This window comes from Equus caballus, chromosome 31 (assembly GCF_041296265.1).
Source record: "Equus caballus isolate H_3958 breed thoroughbred chromosome 31, TB-T2T, whole genome shotgun sequence".
Lineage (NCBI taxonomy): Eukaryota > Metazoa > Chordata > Mammalia > Perissodactyla > Equidae > Equus > Equus caballus.
The window spans coordinates 14,842,847-14,870,609 of NC_091714.1; the positions used below are offsets into that span (position 1 = coordinate 14,842,847).

Consider the following 27,763-nt stretch of genomic DNA (forward strand, 5'->3'; position numbering starts at 1 on the left):
TCTAAGCTTTTAAAAAACCAGCATATCCAAAATCAAGGAAGGAGAAAAATACTAACAAGTCATTGTTTATAGCAGTAACTACATTTTCCTTTGGACCATGTGCCTTTAAAATGTCTGAATGTATTGCTGTGCAAGTGTCGTGTGTGTTTAAAAGATGCCATAATTATTAGATACAGCTCTAGCACAGGGCCTTATAGACAAGAACCTGGGGGCTCCTGTACAAAGGAAAAACCAATATGGGCACCAAGCTGCATGTGGATGTGGCAGCAGGATCAAATTGTTGAATACATTGACTCATCGGTGCAAGCTAAAAATTATGCTTCTTAGCCTCCTGTGAACATGTTTCTACATTTTTTATTTTTTTTAAATTGTATCTTAGGATCTGCTTCAAAACACAGATGCCCACAAAAGAGCGTTCCATGAAATCTACCGGACCAGGTCTGTGAATGGGATCCCAGTGCCACCTGATCAATTAGAGGACATGGCCGAGAGGTAAGAAAATGTCTGCTGTAAATGAAGTCTCTTTTTAAGATGCTCAGTGGATGCCTTTTCCATTTCTTTTCTTTTAAATGAATTGATTTTCTTTTTTTACAGAGATGCTTACATTTGGTGCATAAAAATTGGGTTCCCATAACATATACTAAGAATGCCAACATTCTAATATATTATTAATTGAAAAGAGTAAACCTGAATATATCCACAGCCTGGAAATCACAGAAATGGTTTCTTTAGAGGCTGTGTTTTTGTTCAGTGCCGTGAGGAACATTATGTAATATTGCAAAAACAGCTTATAAAAGAAACAGATGAGAAATGTGTTGGCAGAGGAAAGAACTAAAAGACTTCAATCAGTCTTGATTTGCCTTTAAATCCAGAGCTAGAAAAGGAATCAGATCTCCAAATAGTGATTGATCAGCCAGAGTTTAGAAGACCCTGTGGCTGCATTATAGTTAACCCTGATGTGTAACAGGTTAAGTAAGCACCGTTCTGTTACTATTAGTTACATTCTGTAAATTCTCGATGTTTTATTTCTAGGTTTCATTTTGTTTCCTCCACATCAGAGCTACACTTAATGAAAATGGAATTTCTAGAGTTAAAGTACCGTCTACTCTCACTGCTGGTTCTTGCAGAGTCAAAGCTGAAATCTTGGATCATCAAGTATGGGAGGAGAGAGTCAGTGGAGCTGCTTCTGCAAAACTACATCGTAAGTCTCTCTGCTACTTTGATAGAGAAATCAGAAGCCCCAGGGACTCATCATTTAACACCTTCCAGATTATTTGGTACTGTTATTTTAATATTGAATTTTAACATGAAGGTACCAGTGTGTTAAATGTATTCGATATGTTTGTGAGCTTTCCACAACAATCTGAAATATACACTTATGTTCTTTGGAAATATAGAAGGGCTTTGTGGCATCAATTACATTGAATCATTGTACTGCCTTTTTTGCTTAAAAAAAAAAAAGTTTTTGCATTGTATACCCATGACTTTGATTGTGAACTCACCATTGAAAATTAAAATACTTAAAGATTATCTTCGTGTCTCTAAAATCCAATCATGAGTAGTTTAGAACAATTCTCAATTGTCCACGTGGGGACTGTCTACTTTTTAAATTAGTTCCAGCATGTCTTTTTTATGGTCATTCCTTGAGCTTTATTGTTTCTTGCGTATAGCCGGGAAAAATCAAAATTTTGTCTATGAATTTTTGTACCAAGTTAATTTTTAAAGATTACCTCATATTTTGGGCTATCAGTATAGATAATTCTATGTCTCTATACAACAGTAGCCCTGCATTAATGAAAGCATTATGTTGTTCTGCAACTTGCAGTTTCCATTTACATGTAATTAGAGAATTATAATTATTAAAGGGAATTTATTTCTCTTAGCTAAACATGCCCCCCCCCAATTTATTTGCCTGCAAAGTTAGTATTAGTATGGCATCTCACTCCTTTACTGTTCCATCTATGTTTTATCACAAATTCTAAATGATGAATTAATAAATTTAAATATAAGCCCATTTCTAACTGACTAGTCACAGTGGTTCTGTAAATGGTGTGATTGAATACTTACTGAAACCATATCTTTACTGAAGCATGCTAGAACCATAGTATATTTTACTACATTTTAATTTCACTTTCTACATGATGAATGAACAACATGCGTTTGGAAAAAAAAAAGATTTAACAAGTTTAGAGTAAAATCTTTCTCTAGGTTTACTAAATTGTCTGAGAAACATTTGTCAAAAAATGTGAAATCTGTTATTATAGGTTCCCTTATTCATTTTTAATTATTTTGTAGGTTAATGAAAATCAGTTTTTTTTAATTCAAGCAATTACATGGGTCCTTTAAATATTAAATACAGAAATGCATTTATATTTTCGGGTTTAGTCATGTCAAATGATACACTCTGAGCTCAGTAGGTAATTATGCAGGATCCATCTTTGTTCTAGCTATTTAAGGACAGCCAATTAGAATAAAATGCCTAATGGGACTGTTCCCCAGGTTAATGTTCCAACACAGTGATGTTAGTAACTCTCTCTGAACTTCTCAAATAAAGGCTATGTAAGTAGAGAGTTGTTATTAATGATTAAAAAAATCAGTACTTTCTGCCTACTCCATAAAGAGAAGTTCACCAAGCTGCTAATTTTAAACTCCTTCCTAACTCTCAAAATTATTTGTAAAGCTGCTATTCTAAAAATATAGCAGATTTTAATGAACATTTTCTAATATTCTTGTCCTCTGGTGAAAAATACCTATTTATCACTCATGCTTCTTTTCCAAAAAAGGTTTTAAGGTATTTTTTACTTAATAATTTTATTGACTGTGGGATATCGAGTATTTTCCATGTGCCAAGTGTTTTCCATGTGTCATCTTCCATCCCGGCGATGACCATATGGGCTGGGCATTTTCACACAGTTTCATGAAGAAATGGAGCCTCTGAGCGCTCAAATCACATGCTCTAGGTGGCACAGTTGGTAAGAAGAGTCGGAATTTGAATCTACATCTTTCCGACCAAAAGCCTATGTTCTTAAGTACTGAGCTTTACTATCTAACAAAATTGGCTGTGAGAAAAGTTTTTTTTTCGCTTAAAAGACCAAATCGTTAAAATTATCTCTTGTAGCTTAGTGAACGAAAGAATGCAGTTCACATAAATCTGAGTTCCATTTAATGTTTGTCCACATTTAACAATATTTTATACTTACATACAGTAGCCAAATAGTTGCTATTATTCGTGTTATAGACAGCATGGTATTGGGGCAAGGTGGGGTGAGGTGAAGGAAGGTTATTGAAGTCTGGCTACCAGTCCCATAGAAATGGGTTGAATCTTGGGTCAATTACTCACTACCCATGTGACTTTATAAACAATTTCTAGAATGCTTAGTCTTTCCCGAGTTTTTAATAACAATAATAGAATAACAGGTATTTTTCTAAGGAACAGAGACGGACACATATTCTTTCCCTTCTCTCTCACACCCTATAGAGCCTCTCTTATCCTTTTGGAGTTTGTGGGAAAATCACTATTTTTATTATTATTATTTTTAATATCATAGACTTTAATAGAAAAATCTCAAAAATAGCAAAACACAATTATACATTTTTTAAGTAATTTTATTGGGATTATTAATGGTTTATAACATGGTGTGATTTCCGGTGTATATTATTGTTTGTCATTTCCTGAATACACTTCCTTGTGCTCACCCCCAGTAGTCTAATTTTTATCCATCACCATACGTATGTTCCCCATTGTCCCTTTCGCCCACCCCCCAGCCCCCTTTCCCTCTGGTAACCACTAATCTGTTCTCTTTATCCATGTATTTGTTATCTTCCACATATGAGAAAATCACTCTTTTTAGAACAGACTATTTCAAACAGCATGAAGACTTTCAAATAAAATCATAACTCACTTTCTTAAATGTAATCCTTGCCTTGGTTTCTAAAAAAGTTATTATAATGAGCCATATGCTGCTATATCATCTGATAACCAAAGTAATATTCAGGATATAAAGTTCCATAATTATCTTTTCCTCCGTCTGATTCTCAATTCCATCTTATTCATCTGCAAAAAAAGAAAAAATAATTTCTTTAAGAGTTAGAGAATGTGCTTGCTACTTCCCTCTTATCTGAAGTACTCAGGAATGCAGCTGCTAAGTACTTCAGGAATTCTTGGAAAATACTTCACAAATGCTTGTTGATTAATTTAGTCCACATGCTCTTGGTAAGAGTTTGCATGCTGTAATGTAAATCAGAAGACAATAGCTTTGGTTCTTGATGTCGGAACTGTTCTTGGCATGACCATGTTAGTTAACCGACGCTTTAATTTTACTGCGGAAGAAGTAGGTTAACATCTCATTCTTTCCCATAAAAGAAAAGAACAGCTCTTGGAAGTGTGGACTCTGTGAATGCAATATAAGTAATGTGAACATTTATTTTATTATCTGTAATTATTTTATTAATATCAGTAGGCAATCTGATGAAACCACTCCACAAACTTTATGTTTAAGATCTTAAATTATCTGGTTTAGCTTCCTTTGAGTGAAATTGATGAGCTTTTTAATTATTAATCTATATTTATCTTGTGAGAGTAGAAATTTAGTCTCTTCCACTAATCCTTTGAATTTAGTGGCATACAGAAGTATCTTACTGTTCTTGAAGTGCCACCAACTTTAAAAGTCCCCTGACTAACCTAGCTTGTTTGTTGAACTTGCTATCCAAATGTAAGCCTTATTTTCAAAGAAATAAACTAATCTTGTCATTATTATTTTACATATACATTTGTGTTTACTTTTGCATTCCTCTGAGAGACTGTCTAGATAGCTCACAGTAGAAAAGAGATTTAGCACTTCTGCTAAAGTGATTCTAACAGAGAATATAATTCATGTTTCTACATGGCTTTACTCTACACTCAGGAATAATAAATGAAACAATTGAAAGGTAAAATAACAAATAAGGTATCTTCTTTCAAAAATTAATTGCTTAATCTTCCTAACAGGAAAGCTCAAAAATACTTTAATAAATCCTTACAGCAGTTATAATATTCTTAAAACATCTTTTTTCCCCGGGGACCAAAAATGAAACTGGAAATAAAGTTTCCTCTTTTGTACGTTTTTAATTTATCTGTAAATGACTCTAGCAAAAGCGTGTTTAAGTCTTTCTGTCCAGTACAGATACTAGTTCACATTTCTTTGATACTCAGAGCAGTTGTTTTCCCCTTGGCATCTTGAAATTTGTGCCAAAACTACATGGAGACTATTCTTTAAACTTTGCCAAATATATGTATCTCTTCAGTTTCCTACAGTGTCTTGCACATTAGGTGTAATTTTCCTTTTTTGATCAAATCATGACTTGCTTGTTTGGTTAAATTCTTCAAAATTTACATAACAGTAAATTATTCTTTCCCCAGTTGGGGAACAGTGAAAGGTTAAGGGAGTTGGACATGAAGCTAATTAATGAATTAACCAGTATACTATTGTCTTACTTTATTCTCAACCAAAAATAATACAGCCTATTAAGGTTATTGAATAAAATATTCATCATGGAACCCCTCATTCTTAGCAACTCACAGCTTTCCCTGTTCATTATATCCTTGAAGAATAGTTAATATTAAGTAAAATGTGTTATAAACTGATATGAAGTGTATTATATATGTAATTTTTCTAATGTTATCTTGAAATATGATAAACATTTATCAATAAAATCTAGGAATGTCTATGAAATTCCTGTATGAGTAGTTTTGCATCTGCACACAAGCATTTTGCATCTCCCTATTAAGCATTCAATCAGCATACTATACTTCAGCTGGTTGTTGAAGGCTAATTTTGCATTTTGTAATAGTGACATTTATCAAGTATTTTAGTGGGTTCAAATCATAGGAACTAATTATGCTATTAAAAGAGACTTTGGTGATATGTTGTTACCTATAATTGCATTAATTTTCTACTTTAAAGGAGTAGGAATACTCTTTGAAACAGGAGCTATTTCATATTTCCTAGAAATAACAAATAACACTTACCTAAGAATTTTTCGTGTGTTCTCAATTTTATAATATCCATTTGCTGGTAGTGATTCTACCACATATGTAAATTACATATGGATATAGATAGAGACAAGTCTTATCTGTCGTTTTTATACTAAGTAATAGAAATATGAAACCACAGGTAATATGGATGGAATATGTTATTTTACGTTTTTCTGCATAACCATTTTTGTACTTACTTTTTATTTCAAAGAAAGTATTTGTGCACTGTGTTATTTATTTATAACCTGAAGTTCCTCAAAACCATCATTCACCAGAGTTAATGTTCAAAGAGCAACAGAATCCCACAGCTAGAACACAGCGGGACACTGCAAAATGTTCTTCCAAATTCAGTGCTTTCTAAATGCTAGCCCCAGGTTCTCTGGAGAAATTCTTTCTTCTAAAAAAAACCCCCGCGTGAAGAACTAGAATATTTTCTCAATCTAATGCTGAGTTAGAATTAAAATTATGGAATCAATTTATATTCTCAGAATAATCAGGTTATTTATAGCAGTTGGATTCATTTGATATTTTTAAGAAGAGAGAAGTCGGTAAATTTGGGTAACATATCCACATACCTATACTGTAGAAAATGGACCTCAGCATTTCAACATAAGCCAGTATTTGCTATCTTCTAACCATTCTCCCATTTCTAGTCTTTTATAGAAAATAGCAAGTTCTTTGAGCAATATGAAGTGACATACCAGATCTTGAAGCAGACAGCTGAGATGTACGTCAAAGCTGATGGTTCAGGTAAAACACAGCACAGAATTTGTTGCAGTATTGAATGCAGTAGAACTTAGAACCTACAGGTTTTGCGTGATTACATCATTTTTTTCCCCCTGCACATTCTTTAACCATGTCATTGGCCTGGAGAGCATGTATTGGTTTCAGTCCCCTTGACTTTGTGCAATGCCTAACCTGTATAATCATACTCTGTGACTGTCTGTGTGTGTGTATGGCTGTGTGTGTGGTCTTCTAAGAGAGCAAAATAAGCATTTTCTAAATCGCAACTTTCTAACTTATTTTCAATTCTGAGGATTAAAGGCAAAAAAGTGGACTAACGAATATATATAATAAAGTAAATGAAAACTTCACTTATTGTAGAGACAAGTTGTCAAATATGTTTGTTTTGATTTGTAAATATATCTGTCATGTTTGCTGAAAATGAACTATAGGATTTTTTTGAGCATTTTTTTAAATTAAGGTTATGAAAGTTAACATCCTTATGAAATTACAGTTGTACATCATTATTAGTCATGTTGTAGGTACACCACTTCACCCCTAGTGCCCTCCCCCCACCCCCCTTTCCCCTGGCAACCACCGATCAGTTCTCTTTGTCCATATGTTAACTACCACCTATGAGTGGAGTCATACAGAGTTCATCTTTCTCTGTCTGGCTTATTTCACTCAACATAATACCCTCAAGGTCTATCCATGTTGTTGTGAATGGGATGACTTTGTCCTTTTTTATGGCTGAGTAGTATTCCATTGTATATATATACCACATCTTCTTTATCCAATCATCAGTTGCTGGGCACTTAGGTTGGTTCCATGACTTGGCTATTGTGAATAATGCTGTGATGAACATAGGGGTGCATGGAACTTTTGGAATTGCTGATTTCAGGTTCTTAGGATAGATACCCAGTAGTGGGATGGCTGGGTCATAAGGTATTTCTATTCTTAACTTTTTGAGGAATCTCCATACTGTTTTCCATAGTGGCTGCACCAGTTTGCATTCCCACCAACAGTGTATGAGGGTTCCCTTTTCTCCATAGCCTCTCCAACATTTGTCACTCTTGGTTTTGGATATTTTTGCCATTCTAACAGGTATAAGGTGATATCTTAGTGTAGTTTTGATTTGCATTTCCCTGATGTTAGTGATGATGAGCATCTTTTCATGTGTCTATTGGCCATCCGTATATCTTCTTTGGAGAAATGTCTTGAACTATAGGATTTTTGATGGATGCTATGTATGTCTCCATCAATTTGAATTCATATAAAATGTGAAGAAATGCATGTCATTTGTTGCATCCCATTTATCAGGAATTTTAAATATATCATCATCTTTAATCTTTATAAATACCTGTGAATAAAATATAACATATTCCCAGCAGTAGCTGAGTGAAATTCTAACATTGCATCTGTTAAATTTATAATCTAAAGAAGAATTATAAATGCACACCAGTGTACAGACCATAGGCAAAGGTGTGGGGCATTTAAAATATAAAATAAGGATTAGAATTTGTTGTATCTGCTTCAGTGGAAGAAGCCGAGAATGTGATGAAATTCATGAATGAAACTACTGCCCAGTGGAGGAACCTCTCAGTAGAAGTTAGGAGCGTGAGGAGCATGCTGGAAGAAGTCATCGCTAACTGGGATCGATATGGCAATACTGTGGCTAGTCTTCAGGCCTGGCTGGAGGATGCTGAAAAAATGCTAAATCAATCAGAACATGCCAAAAAGGTAAGATTGCTTCTTACAAAAGGAAATGAGCACGTGCGAATTTAGAAATGAGACTTTACAGCATAGATCTCTAGGGAGTGTTATGTATTTGCAAATGTGACTCAAGAATCCTGACATTGCCTGAAAAGTTGCACTTCAGTTTAGTAAATTATTTTAGACTAGGAAATACACTGCTTTATGCACCTTCTGTTAGAACAGTTCCCTATCTGATCAGTTTGGTGTTCCACACGTGCATTCAGAAAAGCAGTAACTGGTGGAGGGGTGGCCAAACCCAATGGGCAGCAGAGGGCGCTATGCTGACAATAAGATCTGTACTTGAAGGGACATGTCTAGGACTCCAGCCTCCGTGGATGTCCTAATTTAAGAGAGGAGGAAACAATTTAGGCTAAGGTTGTACTGAGTCTGCGTGGTGGCATACACCAGTTGAACAGCTGGGTCATCACCTTTTTTTTCCTCTTTGGATATTCTTTTTGAAATTTTATCAACCCTAAGTCAAGGGTCTTATTCTGGACAGGAGTGATGTCTTTCCCCCAGTTATTGGTATGTATTTCTGTGTTTTACTTTAATGTCACTTACATTAAAATATCACATGAAATGGACTTATTTCTATGTGTACACTTCTTTATAGGAGGCTGGCATTTTACCGGAAAATCAATTTATATGTAAAAGATATTAAAATGCCAGGCTCTCATTGAAGTATAGTACCTACATTAGAATTTCTGCTTACCATCCAAGGTTGGTTCATCTATTATTGTGTTCTACAAGTAGATGTATAATTTTAAGAATGTTCTTCCATTCTATATTTTATATAGATTAAATATTCTTGTGTAGCTGAGGATGACAATAACCATACACCCATACAGATTTTGGCTTTTCCAATTAGACTGGCAGTGCCCTAGCAGATGTCGTATGTGTTAATTTCATCCAAGGGAATATAACCACCAGAAACAGAAGTGTTCTCATCTATTTATGTAGGAAGTCCTCCCACACATGGCTTATGAAAGGGATTTTGAATTATCTTTGGTATCCTTGGTTTTTACTGTGGCATATGTGTGTGTGTGTGCACATGCATGCATGCATTTAACTTGAAATCAGGTAGAAACTGCTTCGTTGCCAACTGTGTAACCTTAAACAAATGAGGAGAGATGTTGTTATAGTAAGTGTTCTTGGCCCAGCTGTTTAATTTTTAGAAGTTTTCCTTTGATGGTTTATCTCCATGATTGTTCATTATCTTGATGTACTATATTCAGATTTTAAAATCAAAAGTAACAGGTCAAATGGTTATTTACCATTTTTTAAGGAAGTTATATATTTCCCTAAAATGTCTTTTGTATGACTTTGGCAGTGGTATTTACTAGCCTGAAGACTATGTTCAGCTCCCTTATACTCACAGAAATTTAGTTTTTTCATCTATAAAATAGGAATAACAAAATGCTCATCACATTTTGTTCATTCTTCAGTAAAAGATATGGCACAGATGTTCTTATAAAGACACCCAGCCTTTGTCGTTCATATTTTTGAACCTCTTGATTAAAATTTTGCATTTTGAAAGAGGTTTAGGATTTACCTTAAGATTTGCACAAATTTTAGAACAAAGCTATTTGTCTTAGTCTGGTTACTTTTGTATCATTTATTAATTTTTGGTTTATGGTTTACAATGGTGTGCCTTCTTTGTCGTTTAGGATTTTTTTCGAAACTTGCCCCATTGGATTCAGCAGCACACTGCCATGAATGATGCCGGCAATTTTCTCATTGAAACATGTGATGAGATGGTTTCCCGTGATCTTAAACAACAGTTGCTGTTGCTAAATGGGCGATGGAGGGAGTTGTTTATGGAAGTTAAGCAAGTATGTCTTTCAAATCTATATAAGCCTAGCACATGCATGCGTTATAATTGTTGCGATGAGAGGCCTGTTTACAGACTGTTTTATTGTAAAGCATGGGCTTATTAAGGCAGAGCGCAGATGTATTTAGAACTGTTGTGTTCATGTTTGGTCCTTTATTCTTTCCCATTTATAAGGGAGGAACATTGCAGAAATGTATATTTCGGTTAAGGATCATATTGTCATACGGGGCCTACTTATACAGAACAATTCATGTTTCAAACCATAATTCTATGCTAGTCCCTTTCTTCCCTTCACAGTAATTGGACTTAATTCAAGTGTATCTAAAATAAGAATCAGGAATTAGAGTCTTTCTTACCATATAACAGCTCCAGAGGAGAGTAAGCAGAACTGGCGGAAGGTTACAGGCTTCCAGAGTTTTGGCTTAATGATTTCAACGTTGCTTCCTCTCTTTTCTTAACAGTATGCTCGAGCTGATGAGTTGGACAGAATGAAGAAAGAATACGCAGACTGTATTACTACCCTGTCTGATTTTGCAGCTGAAGCCCATAGGAAACTTTCGGAGCCCTTAGAAGTCTCTTTCATTAATGTCAAGTTATTAATTCAAGACTTGGAGGTGAGGGAGTTTCCTGGACCATCAAGTGAAAAACCTATTCTATTGTGAAAATAAGGATCAGTGAAGTTACTTAGATCATCACAAAGTTTTTTCTACGTCTCCTTGGCATCATTTTGGCATGTGTGCATATCCTGATTTGCTCCTCAAAATAAAAAGTATATATATTTGCATTTAAATAAATCTATTTGAATTTTTGAAAGTATGTTTTGACCATAGGACAACTTCAAAATGGTTTCTTAATTCAGTGTTTTTTTTCCTACAACCAAATTATAAAGCACTAGGAGAAAACAGGAGATGGTCTCTACGTAAATCCCTCCAACAGTAAAGTATTTACTAAAGGAATTGTGCTATTTACATATTTTGAATACCCTGCAGCTCTCAAAAATGAAGTAGTAGAAGAATATTTAATGACATGGAAAACTTTTCCAGTATACTATTAAGTGAGAAAAGCAAAAGAAATAATCTTTCTTTTGTAAAAATAAAAAACAAGTGTAAACCCACAGGAAAAAACATTAATGATATAGTGATAGGCTGTTGACTCTGGTTATCATTGTGTGAAAAGACTGTAAGTAATTTAGATTTTCTTTTTCCTATTAGCTCTAATTTATTAAGTTTCTACAGTGACAATGTGTCACTTTTTAAAGCAAAAGTAAGTTGTTTAATTTTTAAAGTTAGAGGAATTGCCCCAAATTGTTAACATGCATCTCCTGGATATAATGTTTATGTACTACATTAACATATATATTTTGAAAGTGTAAAGATTACTTCAGCTTATCTTTATGTTAACTTAAGGAATTGTAGTTACTTTTAAAGGAAAATAATATGATATTACCAAGATATATTAGTAATGAAGAAAAGCAATACCTGAAATCACCAAAAGTTTATTAAAAGTATAGAATTTTATAGACTGCATATTGATTTTTGTCCAGCCTTCTGTGGAATCCTGAAATTAAAAGGAAATGTACCGTGTGTTAATTTAGCTGTTCCAATGATTCATGCAGGATATTGAGCAGAGGGTGCCTGTGATGGATGCTCAGTACAAGATGATTACAAAGACAGCACACCTCATTACCAAAGAGAGCTCCCAAGAAGAAGCTAAGGAAATGTTTGCAACCATGTCTGGGCTTAAAGAACAGCTAACCAAGGTGAGAAAGTACTATAATGCATAACACACTGTATGGGACCAACGCTGCCTTCAGCTTGACTTACACATCCTCTGTCACCCATGGGCAAATCATTTACTTGTTAACCATACTTTTGTTTCTTATTAGGACTCTTGATTTAGTAACTTTGTCACTTAGTGACTTTGTCATGAGTTTTAAAAATGAAACTCTGGAGCTGGTACCAAGTATAACCTCTGTTAATTTAGAAGTATTAGTAGCTGTATTTTAATAGAAAGATAGGCTTCTTTGGGGGGGTTGGGAGGAGGACAGTTAAATGTGATGAAACAAAGGGAGAGGCGGGAGAAGAAGAAGAGGAGGAAGAGATTATGTATTTAAACAAGAACGAATTCCTGAATGCCCTTTTTTGAGATTTATTTGACATACCTCCACTCTAAGATTATTTATGCTATTTTCTGCTTGCATAGCCACAAAGAAGTGGAAATTCTGCCCTCTTCATCAAACAGAGCTCATCTTAGACTTAAGATACTTACATTTATGCCACTTCTGTGCAGAGAATTCAATGACTATCAAGCACCAGCCATAAACATTTTCTATTCTGTTGAAGAATTTTTCTTAAGAGCTTTGGAAGTTCCACTGGGATTTTTTTCTATCTAACGTTGGATTTTATGAAGGCAGTATTGTTTGCAAAGTCCACTTAGGTTGGGTAATTCATTTCTGGTAAAAGAAAGGAGTGATGTGATAAATGAATAGAAAAATTTTGTAAGGAAGAATTGGAAAACAGAGGAAAAGAAAATAGAAATAACTATTAATTGGAAAGAAAAAGTACAAAGAGAATACACTGTATGAAATCAGCAGTGGAGAATTCATGAAAAAGAGGAATAAATGAGATCAATGAAAGTAGGAAGAATCATGCTCATGAAAAAAAACAGAAAACTCCATTTGTCAAACTGGTGTATATTAGGTTAATTTTTACTTCTTTTTATTTTAACATTCAAGTTAAGATTGTTTATTATGATTGGGTACCATCTGAAGTCAACATTATCAATTTGATAACCTTCAAGAAGCTTTCAGAGCCATATCTTGGTCTTGCACATCTAGGCCTGGGCCAAGTTTAATGATTTAGGGCAACCTCTGAGAAAGGAGATTGCGCTTTTAGATGCATCTAAGTCATTATGCTTTTTTTTTTTTTTTTTTTACTGTGGCTTCATATGTAGCATCTTGATAAGTTCTCTACTGTATCCAGGAAAGATTTATAAAGCACACTGATTTTTATGCATGTTAGCAGATTCTCTTCATTTTGTTCAGAGTAATTTTGGCAGAGCCTTGTTGCAGTAGAAGGACGCTGCCTTTCTTTTGATGAGTTTATGCTTCAGACAGTGTATCCAAGAACATGAGAATATTTATAATCTAAGAAAAACAAGAATGGTCTACCAACAAGTCCTCAATTTCATTTCCTTGGTTTCCAAAAGAATTAATAATACTTTGAGAGCAACTCTAAGTAAAATGAGGGGAGACAGGAAATTCTTGGAGAATAGTGTGGTCCTGGATTTCGATATAAGGTGACAAGGCAGACGCTTTATAGTTCATGATCTCCAGGGCCTTTTGACTTCACCATAAATATAAAGATAATACAGTTGTATAAAGCAACAGCATTTTTTAATAGACAAGTGGTAGATGAGGGCTGAGCCAATTCAGACTGTGGAGATGTCCCCTAGTGTGGGAACCTTCATGAATAAATTGGTATATGACATGAGTGCTTAGGACGAGCAGGATGACGATAGGGGGAGAGTAGAGAAGCATGGAGCTAGGGGGAGGCAGGAAGGCACAAGACCTGTCTAGGAAGAATGTGTCAACAAATTTGAAAGTATGTCTAGAGTTAAGGATTCAAGTAGTAGAGTTCTTGAAAATAGAGTTGGAGGGCACGGGTTAGTCTAGATAATGCAATTCTTGGCTGTCTTAGGTCAGATTTCAGGGCAAAAGTTAAGATGCTTTGCAGAGTTTGTGAAGTGGAATTTGATGCTCGCTCACAACATCATTTAGATGGGAAAGCGCCGTCCAGATGGACTATTCAGATGAACTTGTGTGAGAAAATTGTAGCATTTATTTGTCTCAGTTGTATAGTAGTGTCATCTTTTTACATGAAAATTTAACAATACTTGGGAAATATTACTAAAGAAATATCTTTGGAGATGTGTAAGCACCAAATGACCATGTCACTAAAGCAAATTGCCCTGAGAGCTATAACAGTGCCCTGAACTTTGGTACTGAATGGCCTTTAATGGAATTTTTGTCCTTCTATTTTTAAAGGTCAAAGAATGTTACTCCCCACTCCTTTATGAGTCTCAGCAGCTGTTGATACCGTTGGAAGAATTAGAAAAACAGATGACATTCTTTTATGAATCACTTGGGAAAATAAATGAAATTCTAACAGTTCTTGAGCATGAGGCACAATCAAGTGCTCTTTTTAAACAAAAACATCAGGTAAGGACAAGCCCCTTGCAGGAGACAGAGTTATCTTAAAGTGTGTGTGATAAGATTGAGGTGGTGCTCATAGTGATGGAAATTCAGTTAGGACAAGAAGCATTTTTCTGGAATATCACTGACAGCTCAAAACAAAATGCACATCCTGTCCAAAGATGAAAACCCTGGGGCCGGCCCAGTGCTGTAGTGGTTAAGTTTGCCTGCCCCGCTTCGATGGCCTGGGGTTCAAGGTTCAGATCCGCGGGGCAAGACCTAGCACCACTCATTGGGCCATGCTGTGGTGGTAGCCCACATAAAATAGGGGAAGATTGGCACAGATATTAGCTCAGGGCCAATCTTCAAAAAAAAAGACGAAAACCCTGTCCACTATAGACAAAATAAAAACTTTAGTTAGATAGATAGATAAATAGATAGATACAGGTATATTTAGATATATTTAAAAATAAATAGTTACATTCTGTTTCTATCCAAAGTCTATAAATCTGTCTTATGAGATCTTTTCTTTGCCTCGGTGACTGGGTCTGTTTATACAACCATAAAATTCTGGAAATGTGTGGGGAGTGATAATCATTTTTCTTTGTCTCATTTGTAGTAAGCAGATCTGTATGCAGAACAGCCTCCTACTGAGTGTTGCAGTTAATTGGCTTCTTTAGTTGGCTTATTATAAATGAACCTATCCATCAGAGGGGGGTGAAACTAACAGGCAAAAGGTTTGCCACTGGGTTAATTGCAATAGATTCATGGAAGGAAGGCAGCACCACTGAGTAGAAAGAACAGAGAGTATAGGAAGTGAGTCAGACACGTATGCAGATCTTAGGTCTCTTATAGCAAATTACAACTCCTTGGGCAGCTTTTATTTCCTCACCTTAAAATGGAGGTGATAATACCTAAGTTAAGAGCTTGTTGGGGAGATTACATTAGATATTCTATGATGCGACTAGCACATAATAGCATAAAATAGGTACTCTATAACAAGTAGCAATTATTGTTATTATTATTGATAGTAAAGCCACAATGATTATACCACCCAACCCTTTTCTAATGTGTTCTAAAACATATGAGATAAAGATTGTTTTTCATTTTGAGTCATAGTGCCATTTATTACATTCCCAAATTGCTGTAAATTGCCATTAAAGAATTCTTCCACAATTAAAATAATATTGTATACTTTAATAATAATAAAGACTAATAATTTTTAGTATCTTTCTCATGTATGTTACTCTTTTACCTCCTAAATCCTCAAAAGGAAAAAGTATGTCCTTAGTCTGTTTTGCCAAAACAAAACAAAAACCCTGCTCTTAATATTTGCATTGAAATTACCAAAACTGGTATCCAAATGAGCAGTTTGAAATTTTTTTTCCAAAGTTATTGAGGATGTTGAAATGCAAATGGTGTGGATTCAAGTCTAAAAATGACTGTCTACCTCGGGCTGGACTGGATAATTTCTGTGCCATCAGCTGCAGAAATTGCTCTGATGCCGGGCTGCGGATCAGAGGTGGAAGCGCCTATGAGTCAGCATTGCTTCTCTTCCTGCAAATGTGTGACAGTTGCAAATCTTCCCAGGCCTGTGGTTGCTGCCTTCTGTGGTTAGGATCCAGGGTCCACCATTTTATTATTGAGGTCGATATGTTGTGAACCTTAGGAATTCAAATTTTGTACATTTTAGGATACACAAATAGTATATCATCTTCTGCGTCTGACTCTTTCAGTAAAGTGCAATGTGCATTGGTGCTAAATTTATTTATCCATATTAAAACCTGATAGGTAGATTGACTTCATTATTGTTCTTTCAATAAACTGTTGGCCTAGTTGTTGGTAGGAGGAATGCAGGCACTACACAAATCACAATTTTGATTCTCTGTCATTCTCTTGATGTTAATAAGATGGGCATGAAATATAAAAAACAAACTCAAAAACTCAGTGTGACATTTAAATGCCTTATATAAAAAGCACTGACTTCAGTGATTGCTGAAAATTGAGCTCTTCTGAAGAGAAATACTTCTCTGTATTTTGATAATAGTTATTGCTGACTAAAAGCCTAAAACTATATAATGCTTTTCTAATTATTTTGTAATGGTCACTCTCTTTCTCACTCTTTTAAATACTATTGTTGTGGGTTTCCTTTCCTTGTAGGAACTGTTAGCTTGTCAAGAAAGCTGTAAGAAAACTATGACACAGATTGAGAAAGGCAGTCAAAATGTTCAAAAGTTTGTGACCTTGAGCAAGGTGTTAAAGCATTTTGATCAGAAGAAGCTACAGAGACAGATTGCAGATGCTCATGTTGCTTTTCAAGTAAGTTCTCTCCCCACTTTAGAGATGTGCGCAAGGAAAAATCCTCGCAGGACGTTTGGTTTTGTCCAAAATGTCCATAAGACATTTGGTCCATGCCAAAAGGTCCTTGAAATTTGCAGGACTATTTGATCCTGTCAAAAACATCCATAAGACATTTGGTCCATGCCAAAAAGTCCTTGATATTTGGTCCTGTCCGAAACCATTTGATAAGGACAAAATATGCTCACGAACATTTTGGACAGGACCAAATGTCAAGGACCTTTTGACCAGGACAAGATGTCTTACGGACATTTTAGACAGGACCAAATGTCTGCTAATTGGGAAAATACAAAGAATGAAGGCATGTACTCATCGCATTTCATAGTTTCACTCTTGCAAACTGGTATTTGAAAACCAATAATTTTATTTCTTCTTTTTCTAATATTAATTAATATTAAAAAGCGTTGATTATTCTCATGGAATTGAAATGTATTCCTTTCAAGTGTTTTTTTAAAGAAACATACTCTTTAACAAAATGATACTCTCAAAGATGAGAAAGCAGCATCACATTATGATTATTTTCTAAATCGAGAATATGGTAAAGAAAACTGGAGATTGGAAGAAACACGTGGAAACCAACAGCCGCTTGATGAAGAAATTTGAGGAGTCTCGAGCAGAGCTGGAGAAGGTGCTGCGGACGGCTCAGGAGGGCATGGAGGAAAAGGGGAATCCAGAAGACCTCCTGAGGAGACATACTGTGAGTTCATCCCCTATGGGGCACTTGACGTGAGGACATGGACGGGCAATCTTGGATGAAAAATGAAAAGAGCATCCTGGGGGCCAGCCAGGTGGCATAGCGGTTAAGTTTGCATGCTCTGCTTCAGCAGCCCGGTTCACCTGTTCCGATCCCGGGCATGGACCTACATGCCACTTGTCAAGCCATGCTGTGGCAGGTGTCCCACATATAAAATAGAGGAAGATGGGCACAGATGTTAGCTCAGGGCCAATCTTCCTCAGCAAAAAGAGGAGGATTGGTGGCACATGTTGGCTCAGAGCTACTTTTCCTCAAAAGAAAAAGCATCCTGATCTAATAGTGAGAGAGAGAGGAGAGAGAGGTGAGAGGTGAGTTAGGAAGGCAGAAACTTTTTAGGTGTGAGATCCAAATAAATGGCACCAAAAAGGACTTCAAGAGCAATTGATGAGCTGCCTTGCAGTTAGCTATTGTTAAGCCACTGGAGTGGTAGAGAGTCATAGGATAGATAATTCAGGCTCTCCAAGTTACCAATTCATTATTTAGTTGAGATATTCTTACATAACCAAGATACCCTTTTTTAGGAGATAATGTTAGGTGGATAGCAAAGTCTTTGTGCTCATTTTATAAATCTGCCATATCGTAGTACAAATACCATTGTTACTTGAAGTTTGGTAGCTGATCCGCACTTGTTGCATTATTGTGAAGCCATCTTCCTGTTAATCATACTCGTTTAAATCCTATCAATATTGAGAATATTAGTAATCTATTAAATGGTCTATGGAGATGATGCGCCCTCTGACAACACCTATTTTGAGTAATGTTTTCTGAAATTTCAGTGGATATTTGTATAAACCACACCCTCAAATGATGAATGCAGTGACTGGACTTAGGATTAGTGTCTATGATGCCCCAACATCTCGTCCAGTTGGTACACCTCTACAGTGTGGCACTTTCTGTTTTAAATCACTGTGGTTTCAAAATATCTCTGCATACACACTCCTGAAACTGTGTGAGACTTCGTCATGCATATATGTGCACATGTGTTGTATTCATCTTTTCGGACTGCCATAAAAAAATTACATAGACTGGGTGACTTCAGCAATAGGCATGTATTTTTCTTGCAATTCTGGAGACTAGAAGTGTGAGATCAGGGTGCCAGCATGGTTGGGTTCTGGTGAGGATTTTCTTACTGGCTTGTAGATGGTCATCTTCTCACTGTGCCCTCACATGGCAGAGATGGATAGAGAGCAAGATTTTTGATGTCTCTTCTTATAAGGGCACTAATTCCATCATGAGGGTCTCATCCTCATGACCTCGTATGAACTTAATCACCTCTCAGAGGTTGCATCGTCAACATCTCCTAACAGAGTTAGGGCTTCAACGTATGAATTTGGCAGAGGGTGGTAGGGACACAATTCAGTCCATAGCATGTGTGCTCACATTTGCACTTGGGTGAATGTGGAATTGGCTCATAAGGAACCAGCATGGCCTAGAACATAGTGCAATGAGGAAATGGGGAATTATGAGGCTTGGTCCTGGCTTCAACTCTGCTCTTCTGACTTTACCAAAGAGGAACTAAAACTCTATCAATATGGAATCAAGGTTCTAGGATCTCTTATTGGCCTTCCAGAACATTCTACCAAATTTGAAAACTGTAAAGATTTTTTTCTAAAAAATAAAACGTACTAGTTGAATTTCAGATTTGGTAGCTTCTGAATCATAGCTATAGATAATTATAGTTCCATATGAAAAAAATAGTTGTTGCCCAGAAGGTTTGAAGAGGGCAAAAGCTGGCTAGGAGGCTTGTTAGAGGTATGACTACTTCACTGTCTAGCGTCTGATGTTGCCTTTTATTCTGCTCAACACTCTTAACCACTGTCCTCCTCTCCTGTCAGGAGTTTTTCAGTCAGCTGGATCAGAGGGTGCTCAATGCTTTTCTGAAAGCTTGTGACGAGCTCACCGACATTCTCCCTGAGCAGGAACAGCAGGGCCTGCAGGAAGCTGTCAGAAAGCTGCATAAACAGTGGAAGGTGAGTCGAGACACAGTGGGAACATTGTATGTCATGGATGATGGGAGAAAACATGAGGGTGTTAAGGTCCAATTGTAAGAGAAATTTAGAAATTTATGGAAAGTCACCATAGCTACTTTTCCCATTAAAATAACTGAACTTGAGGGGCCGGCCCTGTGGCCGAGTGGTTAAGTTCCAGTGCTCTGCTTTGATGGCCCCGGGTTTCGAGATCCGGATCCTGGGCGAGGATGTGGCACCACTTATCAGGCCATGCTGAGGCAGCGTCCCACATGCCACAACTAGAAGGACCCACAACTAAAAATATACAACTATGTACTGGGGGGATTTGGGGAGAAAATGCCAAAAAAAAATTAAAAAGAAGATTGGTAACATTTGTTAACTCAGTTGCCAATCTTTTAAAAAAAAAAAAAACTTGAGGGGCCAGCCCAGTGGCCGAGTGGTTAAGTTCATGTACTCTGCTTCCGGGGCCCAGGGTTTCGCAGGTTTGAATCCTGGGCACGGACATGGCACGGCTCATTAAGCCATGCTGAGGTGGCATCCCACATGCCACAACTAGAAGGATCCACAACTAAATATACACAACTATGTACTGGGGGGGCTTTGGGGAGAAAAAAGGAAAAATATCTTTAAAATAAATAAGTAAATAAATAAATAAATGTAAGGGACAACAGTAAGCCCTTACTCTTAAAAAGAAAACTGAATAAAATATGATAGAGTTTCGTTTTTCCTCTTCTTTTAGTAGCATAAATTTTATCATATTACTTGAGTATTCTTTTTCTTTTCCTAAATATTTTGGGGGACAGGAATGATAAAGGCATTTAGCTATTCAGCAACATTTAGTAAACTCTTCTCATCTGAGTAAATTATGTTAGGTATACTACTGCAATTATAAGAAATATTCATAAGTTTTATATAATAAAATATATATTATAAAATATATACTAACATAAAAATATTTTAGATAATATATAAATGTATAATATTTTAATTAAAATTAATATATGTTTATAAATATGTATAATTGTATATAATATACACACACATATATATATTTGCTCTTTTCAAAGATTTTATCATCTGGTTTGGATTGTTATGACCTAAGAAATATGAATAAAAACATTTATTAATTAAGGATTCAAAGATGAGCAAAGCATAATCTTCTTCCCCAGAGCTTAGAGTCCAGCCAGGGAGATAATTGGTTGCAAATAATGAAAGTGTAATATACAATAAGTCCAAAAAGGTACAAGTCATATATTTATGAAAGCTTTGAAAGAGAGAAGTGGGCCCACTTGGAGAGTGGAAAAGAGTGAATCTGTGAATCTGTGCCCAGGATCCGAAACTGCGAACCCAGGCCGCCAAAGCAGAATGCACCAAACTCAACCACTGTGCCATGGGGCCAGCCTCATGGATTTTTTTTCTTTAATCTCAGTAACATAGGCTAAAAAAATCAGCCCTATGCATAGGACAAGCACAGTTAAAGAAATATCTTTTTTACTTGCTAAATTTGAAAATTAAAAAAAGAGATTCTCATGCCATCCCTCATGGCTAGTGGTTAAAGTTCAGTGCTCTCACTGCTTTGGCGGCCTGGGTTCATTTCCGGTTCACAGAACCACACCACCCATCTGTCAGTAGCCATGCTGTGGCAGTGTCCCACATATAAGAACTAGAAGGTCTTACAACTAGGATATACAACCATTCCCTGGGGCTTTGGGAATTAAAAAAAGTGGAAGATTGGCAACAGATGTTAGCTCAGGATGACTCCTTCCCTGCAAAAAAAAAAAAAAGATTCTTGAAGAAATCTGAGCTTTCTAAAGTATCTTTGAGGCTTAACATATCATAAATGTATTTGGAATAGAGACTATAATTGAAGGCTGTATTTTATTTTAAACACACACACATTATGCTCTCTAGAACATAATCTGTCCTAGTCTTTCCATAGCCCCAACTCATTTTTCTCATCAGTTATCTTAGTATTTTATTTTAAAGGCAACCTTTTAAATGCTGTAGGACACAAGTTGGCTAAAATTAAACTGTAGGACTAAGGGTAATGGTGAAGCTTATGCTTATATCAAAAAAGAACATGAAGGGGCTGGCCCCGTGGCCGAGTGGTTAAGTTCGCGTGCTCCGCTGCAGGCGGCCTAGTGTTTCGTTGGTTCGAATCCTGGGCGCGGACATGGCACTGCTCATCAGCCCACGCTGAGGCAGCGTCCCACATGCCACAAGTAGAAGGACCCACAACGAAGAATATACAACTATGTACCGGGGGGCTTTGGGGAGAAAAAGGAAAAAATAAAATCTTTTATAAAAAAAAAAAAAAAGAACATGAAAAGATTCGTGCTGCTTGCGTTTTCTCAATATATGCTCTAAGGAAAAGGGGTCATGGCAGGTGGTCAGAGCTGTGGGCCAGTTAATCCTGCCTTTTTTTACTAACAAGTTTTCCTTGAGTTCCCCCTTTGTGTAGTGAGTGTATTATTTGTCCTTCTTAGCTCACAGGGCTGTTGACAAACTCAAAAGGGAGACCTGCTGGGGAAAGGGTATGTGGGATCAGTGTGTGATTTAAATCTAGGTTAAAATCTAGGTTTTCTACTTACCCTGAGCCTCAATGGTCTCATCTTTAAAATAGAACATTAATATTGTGCGGGGCTGTGGTAAAAATTAGGTGGACTAATCTCTGTGGAAACGCCTGACCCACGGCAGGCTGAAAGGATTCGCTGCAGTCCCAGTACTTGGAAAAGTACACAGCACAACAGCCAGGGGCAGACAATAGTAATTAAATTATATGGACCCTAAAGCAACTATTTTATGGTTTCCGCCACTTCAGTTGGAAATGTACATAATCAGGAATGGTATCATATTTTTCCAAATCTTCCTATGGAATGTAGGATCTTCAAGGAGAAGCCCCATATCATTTGCTTCATCTGAAGATTGATGTGGAGAAGAATAGGTTCTTAGCTTCAGTGGAAGAGTGCAGAACCGAGCTGGATCGAGAGACCAAGCTGGTGCCCCAGGAAGGCAGCGAAAAGATCCTTAAAGAGCACAGGGTAGGTCTCACATAACTCAGTGCAGTCATGCAAAGTCACATTGTTACTGCAAGGATGTAACTGATGCTTTCATTTGAGTCTGAAAACACTGAATAGCCAAATTAGTTTATACTGCTAAAACTAAATGGGAATCTTCTATGAAGATGTAAAAGTATTGTATGGATTCCCACAGGGATTATATAAATGTTTATTGCTCATTAGATTTTCTTCAGTGACAAAGGTCCTCATCACCTCTGTGAGAAAAGGTTACAGCTCATTGAAGAACTGTGTCTGAAGCTCCCAGTCCGGGACCCTGTAAGGAACACCCCTGAGACTTGCCACGTGACACTCAAAGAGCTCAGAGCTGCCATTGACAGCACCTATGCGAAGCTCGTGGAGGACCCGGACAAGTGGAAGGACTACACTGGCAGGTAGGGTTGGAACTGTCCCCAGAGGAGGATCTAGTCTCTGCGAATTCTGTTAATTCAGAGATAATCTCAAAACGAGAAATGACGTATGTTTCATCTTACACAATAAAGACAATCAGATTGTACGATCTTGCCCAGGCTCTTGTACAAAAATCTTCATTTAATAAAAAGAGTGTGTTTCAGTCAGAAACAGGGTAAAGCACTTTATTTCCAAGTGACTCAGGTTATCTCTTTGAAGTAGAATCAGACAATCCCTTTCTCCCCAATTTCCTCATGTCCCCAACGGGGACTTCTGCCTCCTTGGGGTTCTGTGTCACTCTAGGGAGTCGCGTGAGGCTGGACATCAAGCGGTACCTTCCTTACTCCCAGGTGCTCGGGCCCTGGGACACATCTTTTCCTCAACTGAGTTCACTGCTACACTTTCTCCTTCCTCCAAGTGACTGAGCACAGAGGCAGCCAGCCCTGCCCTGAGCTTCCTCTTAAAGGAATAGTTTCCAGAAAATGTGTTTATCAATTTGCTGCTCAGTTGATTGTCAAATTCCCATGAATAAATTCAAAGTAGAAAATGGATTCTAACCATTGGGATATTTTCTCCCTTTAATAAGAAAATGCCTGTGTTATTTCAGAATTTCTGAGTTCTCATCTTGGATATCTGCAAAGGAGACACAGTTGAAGGAGATTAAGAGTGAGGCCATCGATACTGCCAACCATGGAGACATTAAACATGCTGTAGAAGTAAGTTATGGGCCATTTTTTGTTCCTGGAAAATTTCCATTAATAAAAAAACAATGATAGACAATCTAACTGGTGCCTTTTCTTTTTTCTATAAAAAACTAAGTGCCTGAAAATTGTCTTAAAAATAAGTCTCCTCAGGTTACTGTGGAGAACTGTAGGGTTTCTGTTCTGTTGAATCATTGTTAGCACTTAGATGTGTTCGTGCTCAGTGGTGCCTCTAATGCATCTTTAGCTAATGGGGAATCCTGGGAGGAAAATTGCATGCATGGGTCTACAACACAGCAAAGATTTAAGAAGTGTCATGGAAAACAAAAACGCTATAGGTTTTTCTACATTTCCAGCCATTCAAAAGCCAGGTCACAGAAAATGAGGGAATTGGGCAATGTCTCTAAGCACCATTTTGATGTCACATTCAGCCTGGATTGGATCAGCCCCTATGAGCATGGGTACAGCCAGGGGGACAGAACGTGAGGCCTGAACCCAGTTTGCCTTCCGTGAATGGCACACAGCAACGCTCTCCCTCTTAGCATTGCTCTTGGTTTTATAGACACACACTATTATGAAAATTCTTTATCTTTCAGCATTTTGAATCCTTGTAAGTCACATAGTTGCTGTTAATGAGAATATATTTCCCTTCTATTCCTATCCTCTGAGTTCCATTTTTTTTTCTGTTAAATTTATAATCCCCTTCAATGCTAGAGGTGCTCAAAAATATCATACCTATGGAAGGATATCTATATTTGCTATGAGTTGCTGTTAGAGTCAAAACAAATATTCACTTAGAATAAAAAGGCCACTTGCTTCCAGAACCAACTGTTTTCCACTGGTATGCATTTGCCCTGTAAAACCCTCTGTAGCAGTACACGTGGTTGGAGACCACTGCCCTCATGTGACCCAGAGCAGAGGTGGGAGGGAGAGGCTGCCCCAGTCACCATTCCCTTGGTCAGCAGCCCTACCAGGATCAAGGCCCCTGAGTCTTTCTGGCATGATCTTCCCAGTAAGCCCTCACTTCCTGGATTAGGGCTGTGCTCTTATTTGTGTATCTTACTATCTGGGGTACTGACTTTCAGAAACTAACAATAACGAGGCATAAAATATGAGTGAATGAAGTTAAAATAAATCTTTAGGGCATCCATAATAATATTCCACAAGTAAACTCTTCAATAAAAGAAATCAGCTAAATAAAAAAAGGACTCTCTCGTTCTTTTTTAAAAAAGAACTATGTTCCTTCCAGTTCACAGAAAGTAAGGTAACAAAGTATATGTTACAATTCCCAATTTTGGTGTCACATATTCTTCTGCAGTACCTTTAGAAGCATCTTTGTTGTAATAAAGAGAATATCGCAAATATCTAACCATGGATTTATGAAGGTAACTTTTTGGTATAGATAGTATGGATTTTACACATCAGGTGTTGGCTTGGGGGAACATTTCTTTCTGACCCTTATAGACTATGGTAAAATATGGGAACAAAAAGCAAAACAAGCAGGCATTCTCTTGGTGAGTGAATGTCTGGCTCCCCTACCAGCACCTTACAAACTTTCTTAGACTGAGTTCTTTCTTGCTGGAAGACTATGATTCACAGTTGTGTTTTATTCATCAAAAGTATTCTTTCATTCTAGGAGATCAGAAATGACGTTTCCAAAAAAGGCGAGATTCTCAACTGGCTGAAATCCAGGCTTAAAATTTTGATTGAAGTTTCTTCTGAGAACGAAGCCCAGAAGCAAGGAGATGAGCTGGCAAAATTGTCTAGTTCCTTCAAGGCTTTTGTAACTTTGTTGTCAGAGGTATACCATTTACTCACACTCTAACTACACAGTTCGGGGTGAGAAGTCTGGAAAGTTCTTTTTCTTTTGGTTGTAGTTTAACAAGTAATTTTGTAAAGAAAGTGTAGTTGAAGCAAAATGGTTAAGATATTTCTATGAAGACTGGTGGGGAAGATGAGGAGATGCTTGAATTGGGGTCTATGCCATCATTGGGTTTGTTAGTACAGGTTAATGAACTTTATCTACAGTACAAAGCTCATCAGACCCAAACTTGTTACTCTTACTAAAAGTATTATTTCTCCGTCAGTTTAAGGTATATCATGGAGGTTAAGAACACAGAGTTGAGAGCCAAACAAACCCAGAATTAGAGTTCAACTCTGATACCCCACTCCCTATGTAACCTTTAGCTTGTTATTTAATATCTCTGGGCCTTGATTTCCCTACTAGTAAAACAGGGCTAAAAATACTCCCAAAGGTGCTGTCAAGGGTTAAATGCAATAATGTTTGTGAAACAGTATAGTGCCCGGAACAGAGTAAATAGTCTGACAGCTAGCAATAATAAGATATTCCATGTTTAGTCAACAGGCCAGTAAAATCTCTTTTAGGTAAGATCTATTCATTTTAAACTTCTTGATGTACATTTCAATGTTTATATTCCTTTGTAGATTGAAATATATAAACCCATCTATTTCATTTCTAGTAGGGGCCCTTCTACCCTTGGCAAGAATATTTTTACTGACCAGGCTGTCATACAAGTCTAATGAGTTTGTGGATGGGAAGATAATGTGAGAATGTAGAGTAGAATAGATAGTTATCAGTGTTTCTTGAAATCGTTTCTAAAATTGCGAGTAAAATTGATACCATTGGATGATTTAAAGTTCCCTGATTCTGAAGATCTAGAATTCTCTCTAGATGTCCCAAATCTCACAGTTTGATTGTCAGTTAGCCTTTCATATATTTTTAATCCGTGTAGATCTGCTGGAGACTCTAGTGGTGATTTGACAGAAGCCAAAAATACTCCGACTGCTCACGATTTTAGTTTTATGTGAGAATTTTGATGTAGAAAACAGTTGTTTTGATATAGAAAAACAATTGTTGACAAATTGAAAATAGCAATAGGATTAATCAAATTTTGGAACATAAGCTATTTCAATTCTTTGATCATCCAAGTTTCACAGCAATACTCAAGTTTAGTTAGTTGTCACCATACTTTAAGTGAAATGTTGACGTTATTCTTCTCTACACCTTCTTTGGTCAAGAAGGTAAGGGTAAAAATAAGGATAATAATTTAAAAAGTAAATATATATGCAGGTATCTTTGAACCAAGACCTAACAAATAGTCTTAGTCACATTGATAGATTAACTTATATTGTGTTTTACACACACACACAAAAAACACATTAGCAGCCTTTAAAATTAGAAATTATCAGTCTCCCTAACATTTTTACCATTTATTTGCTTTATCTTCCAAGTACTCTCACAATACTGCCCATGGGACTTGTAACAACATTCTACCTCTACCAAATAGAGACGATTATTTGTACACTCATCTACCTTAAACTTCTGTATAATGTATAATAATACTCTTGTTTGTTACTTAATCACTTAATGAAAGCCAAAAGAGAGGAATGGAGAAAAACATTCTGTTCATGTAAAGATTTATATGAAAAGGTGGCTTGATACATTCAGTCCATCCTTTGATTATAATCCATTTAGTATTTAATGCTGAACACAAAAGCATTTGCAATTGTCCAGTGGAGGATAAAAGGCTGTGGGTAGATTGACAATACATAATGAAGAGTCACTTCTCTCAACAGAGCTGTGATTGACAGATCTGGAGATGGTGGTTTTCATAGGGTCTTATTGCTGTTTATTTGGAGAAGAGCATACTCCAAGTTACCTTGGGTGACCTCAGAGCAGAAGAAGGTCAAAGAGAAAGATCAGATACGAGAAGGAGAAACTGGGAGAATTTTGTGGAAGTCAAATGATATAACGTGTAAATGAGGATCTTAGTGAAGATGGAGAGAGATAGACTTTGAAAACAAAAGATGCTGGTGACACTAAAATAGAGAAAGCAGAAATTAGACGAAAATGCTAAAAATTCAGGAAAGTGACAAGGAAAAGAATCCACTAAAGAACCACAAAATTAGAAATTATAGTGATATTTATGTAGAAATATTTAAAGTGCATTTTCAACAATTGTATTCTTTTCTTCTTTT

The 27,763-nt window shown here is 36.6% G+C and overlaps 1 protein-coding gene across 41 annotated transcripts in view; it reads left to right on the top strand.

The window, feature by feature from the left end:
- The window catches only part of SYNE1 (spectrin repeat containing nuclear envelope protein 1), a 442,051-nt gene that overhangs the window by 132,033 nt on the left and 282,255 nt on the right, over positions 1 to 27,763 (top strand). For 40 of the 41 annotated variants that reach the window (XM_070256132.1, XM_070256133.1, XM_023632822.2 and 37 more), the window contains 15 exons: positions 380 to 492; positions 1,033 to 1,201; positions 6,667 to 6,763; positions 8,274 to 8,476; positions 10,159 to 10,323; positions 10,784 to 10,936; positions 11,938 to 12,081; positions 14,368 to 14,541; positions 16,675 to 16,833; positions 17,405 to 17,569; positions 19,462 to 19,596; positions 22,479 to 22,637; positions 22,839 to 23,047; positions 23,671 to 23,779; positions 25,401 to 25,565. In XM_070256132.1, the coding sequence (XP_070112233.1) occupies positions 380 to 492; positions 1,033 to 1,201; positions 6,667 to 6,763; positions 8,274 to 8,476; positions 10,159 to 10,323; positions 10,784 to 10,936; positions 11,938 to 12,081; positions 14,368 to 14,541; positions 16,675 to 16,833; positions 17,405 to 17,569; positions 19,462 to 19,596; positions 22,479 to 22,637; positions 22,839 to 23,047; positions 23,671 to 23,779; positions 25,401 to 25,565 (2,319 nt within the window). Of the gene's footprint in view, positions 1 to 379; positions 493 to 842; positions 973 to 1,032; positions 1,202 to 6,666; positions 6,764 to 8,273; positions 8,477 to 10,158; positions 10,324 to 10,783; positions 10,937 to 11,937; positions 12,082 to 14,367; positions 14,542 to 16,674; positions 16,834 to 17,404; positions 17,570 to 19,461; positions 19,597 to 22,478; positions 22,638 to 22,838; positions 23,048 to 23,670; positions 23,780 to 25,400; positions 25,566 to 27,763 lie in introns of those variants that run through there. The other variant, XM_070256155.1, reaches the window with a different exon arrangement.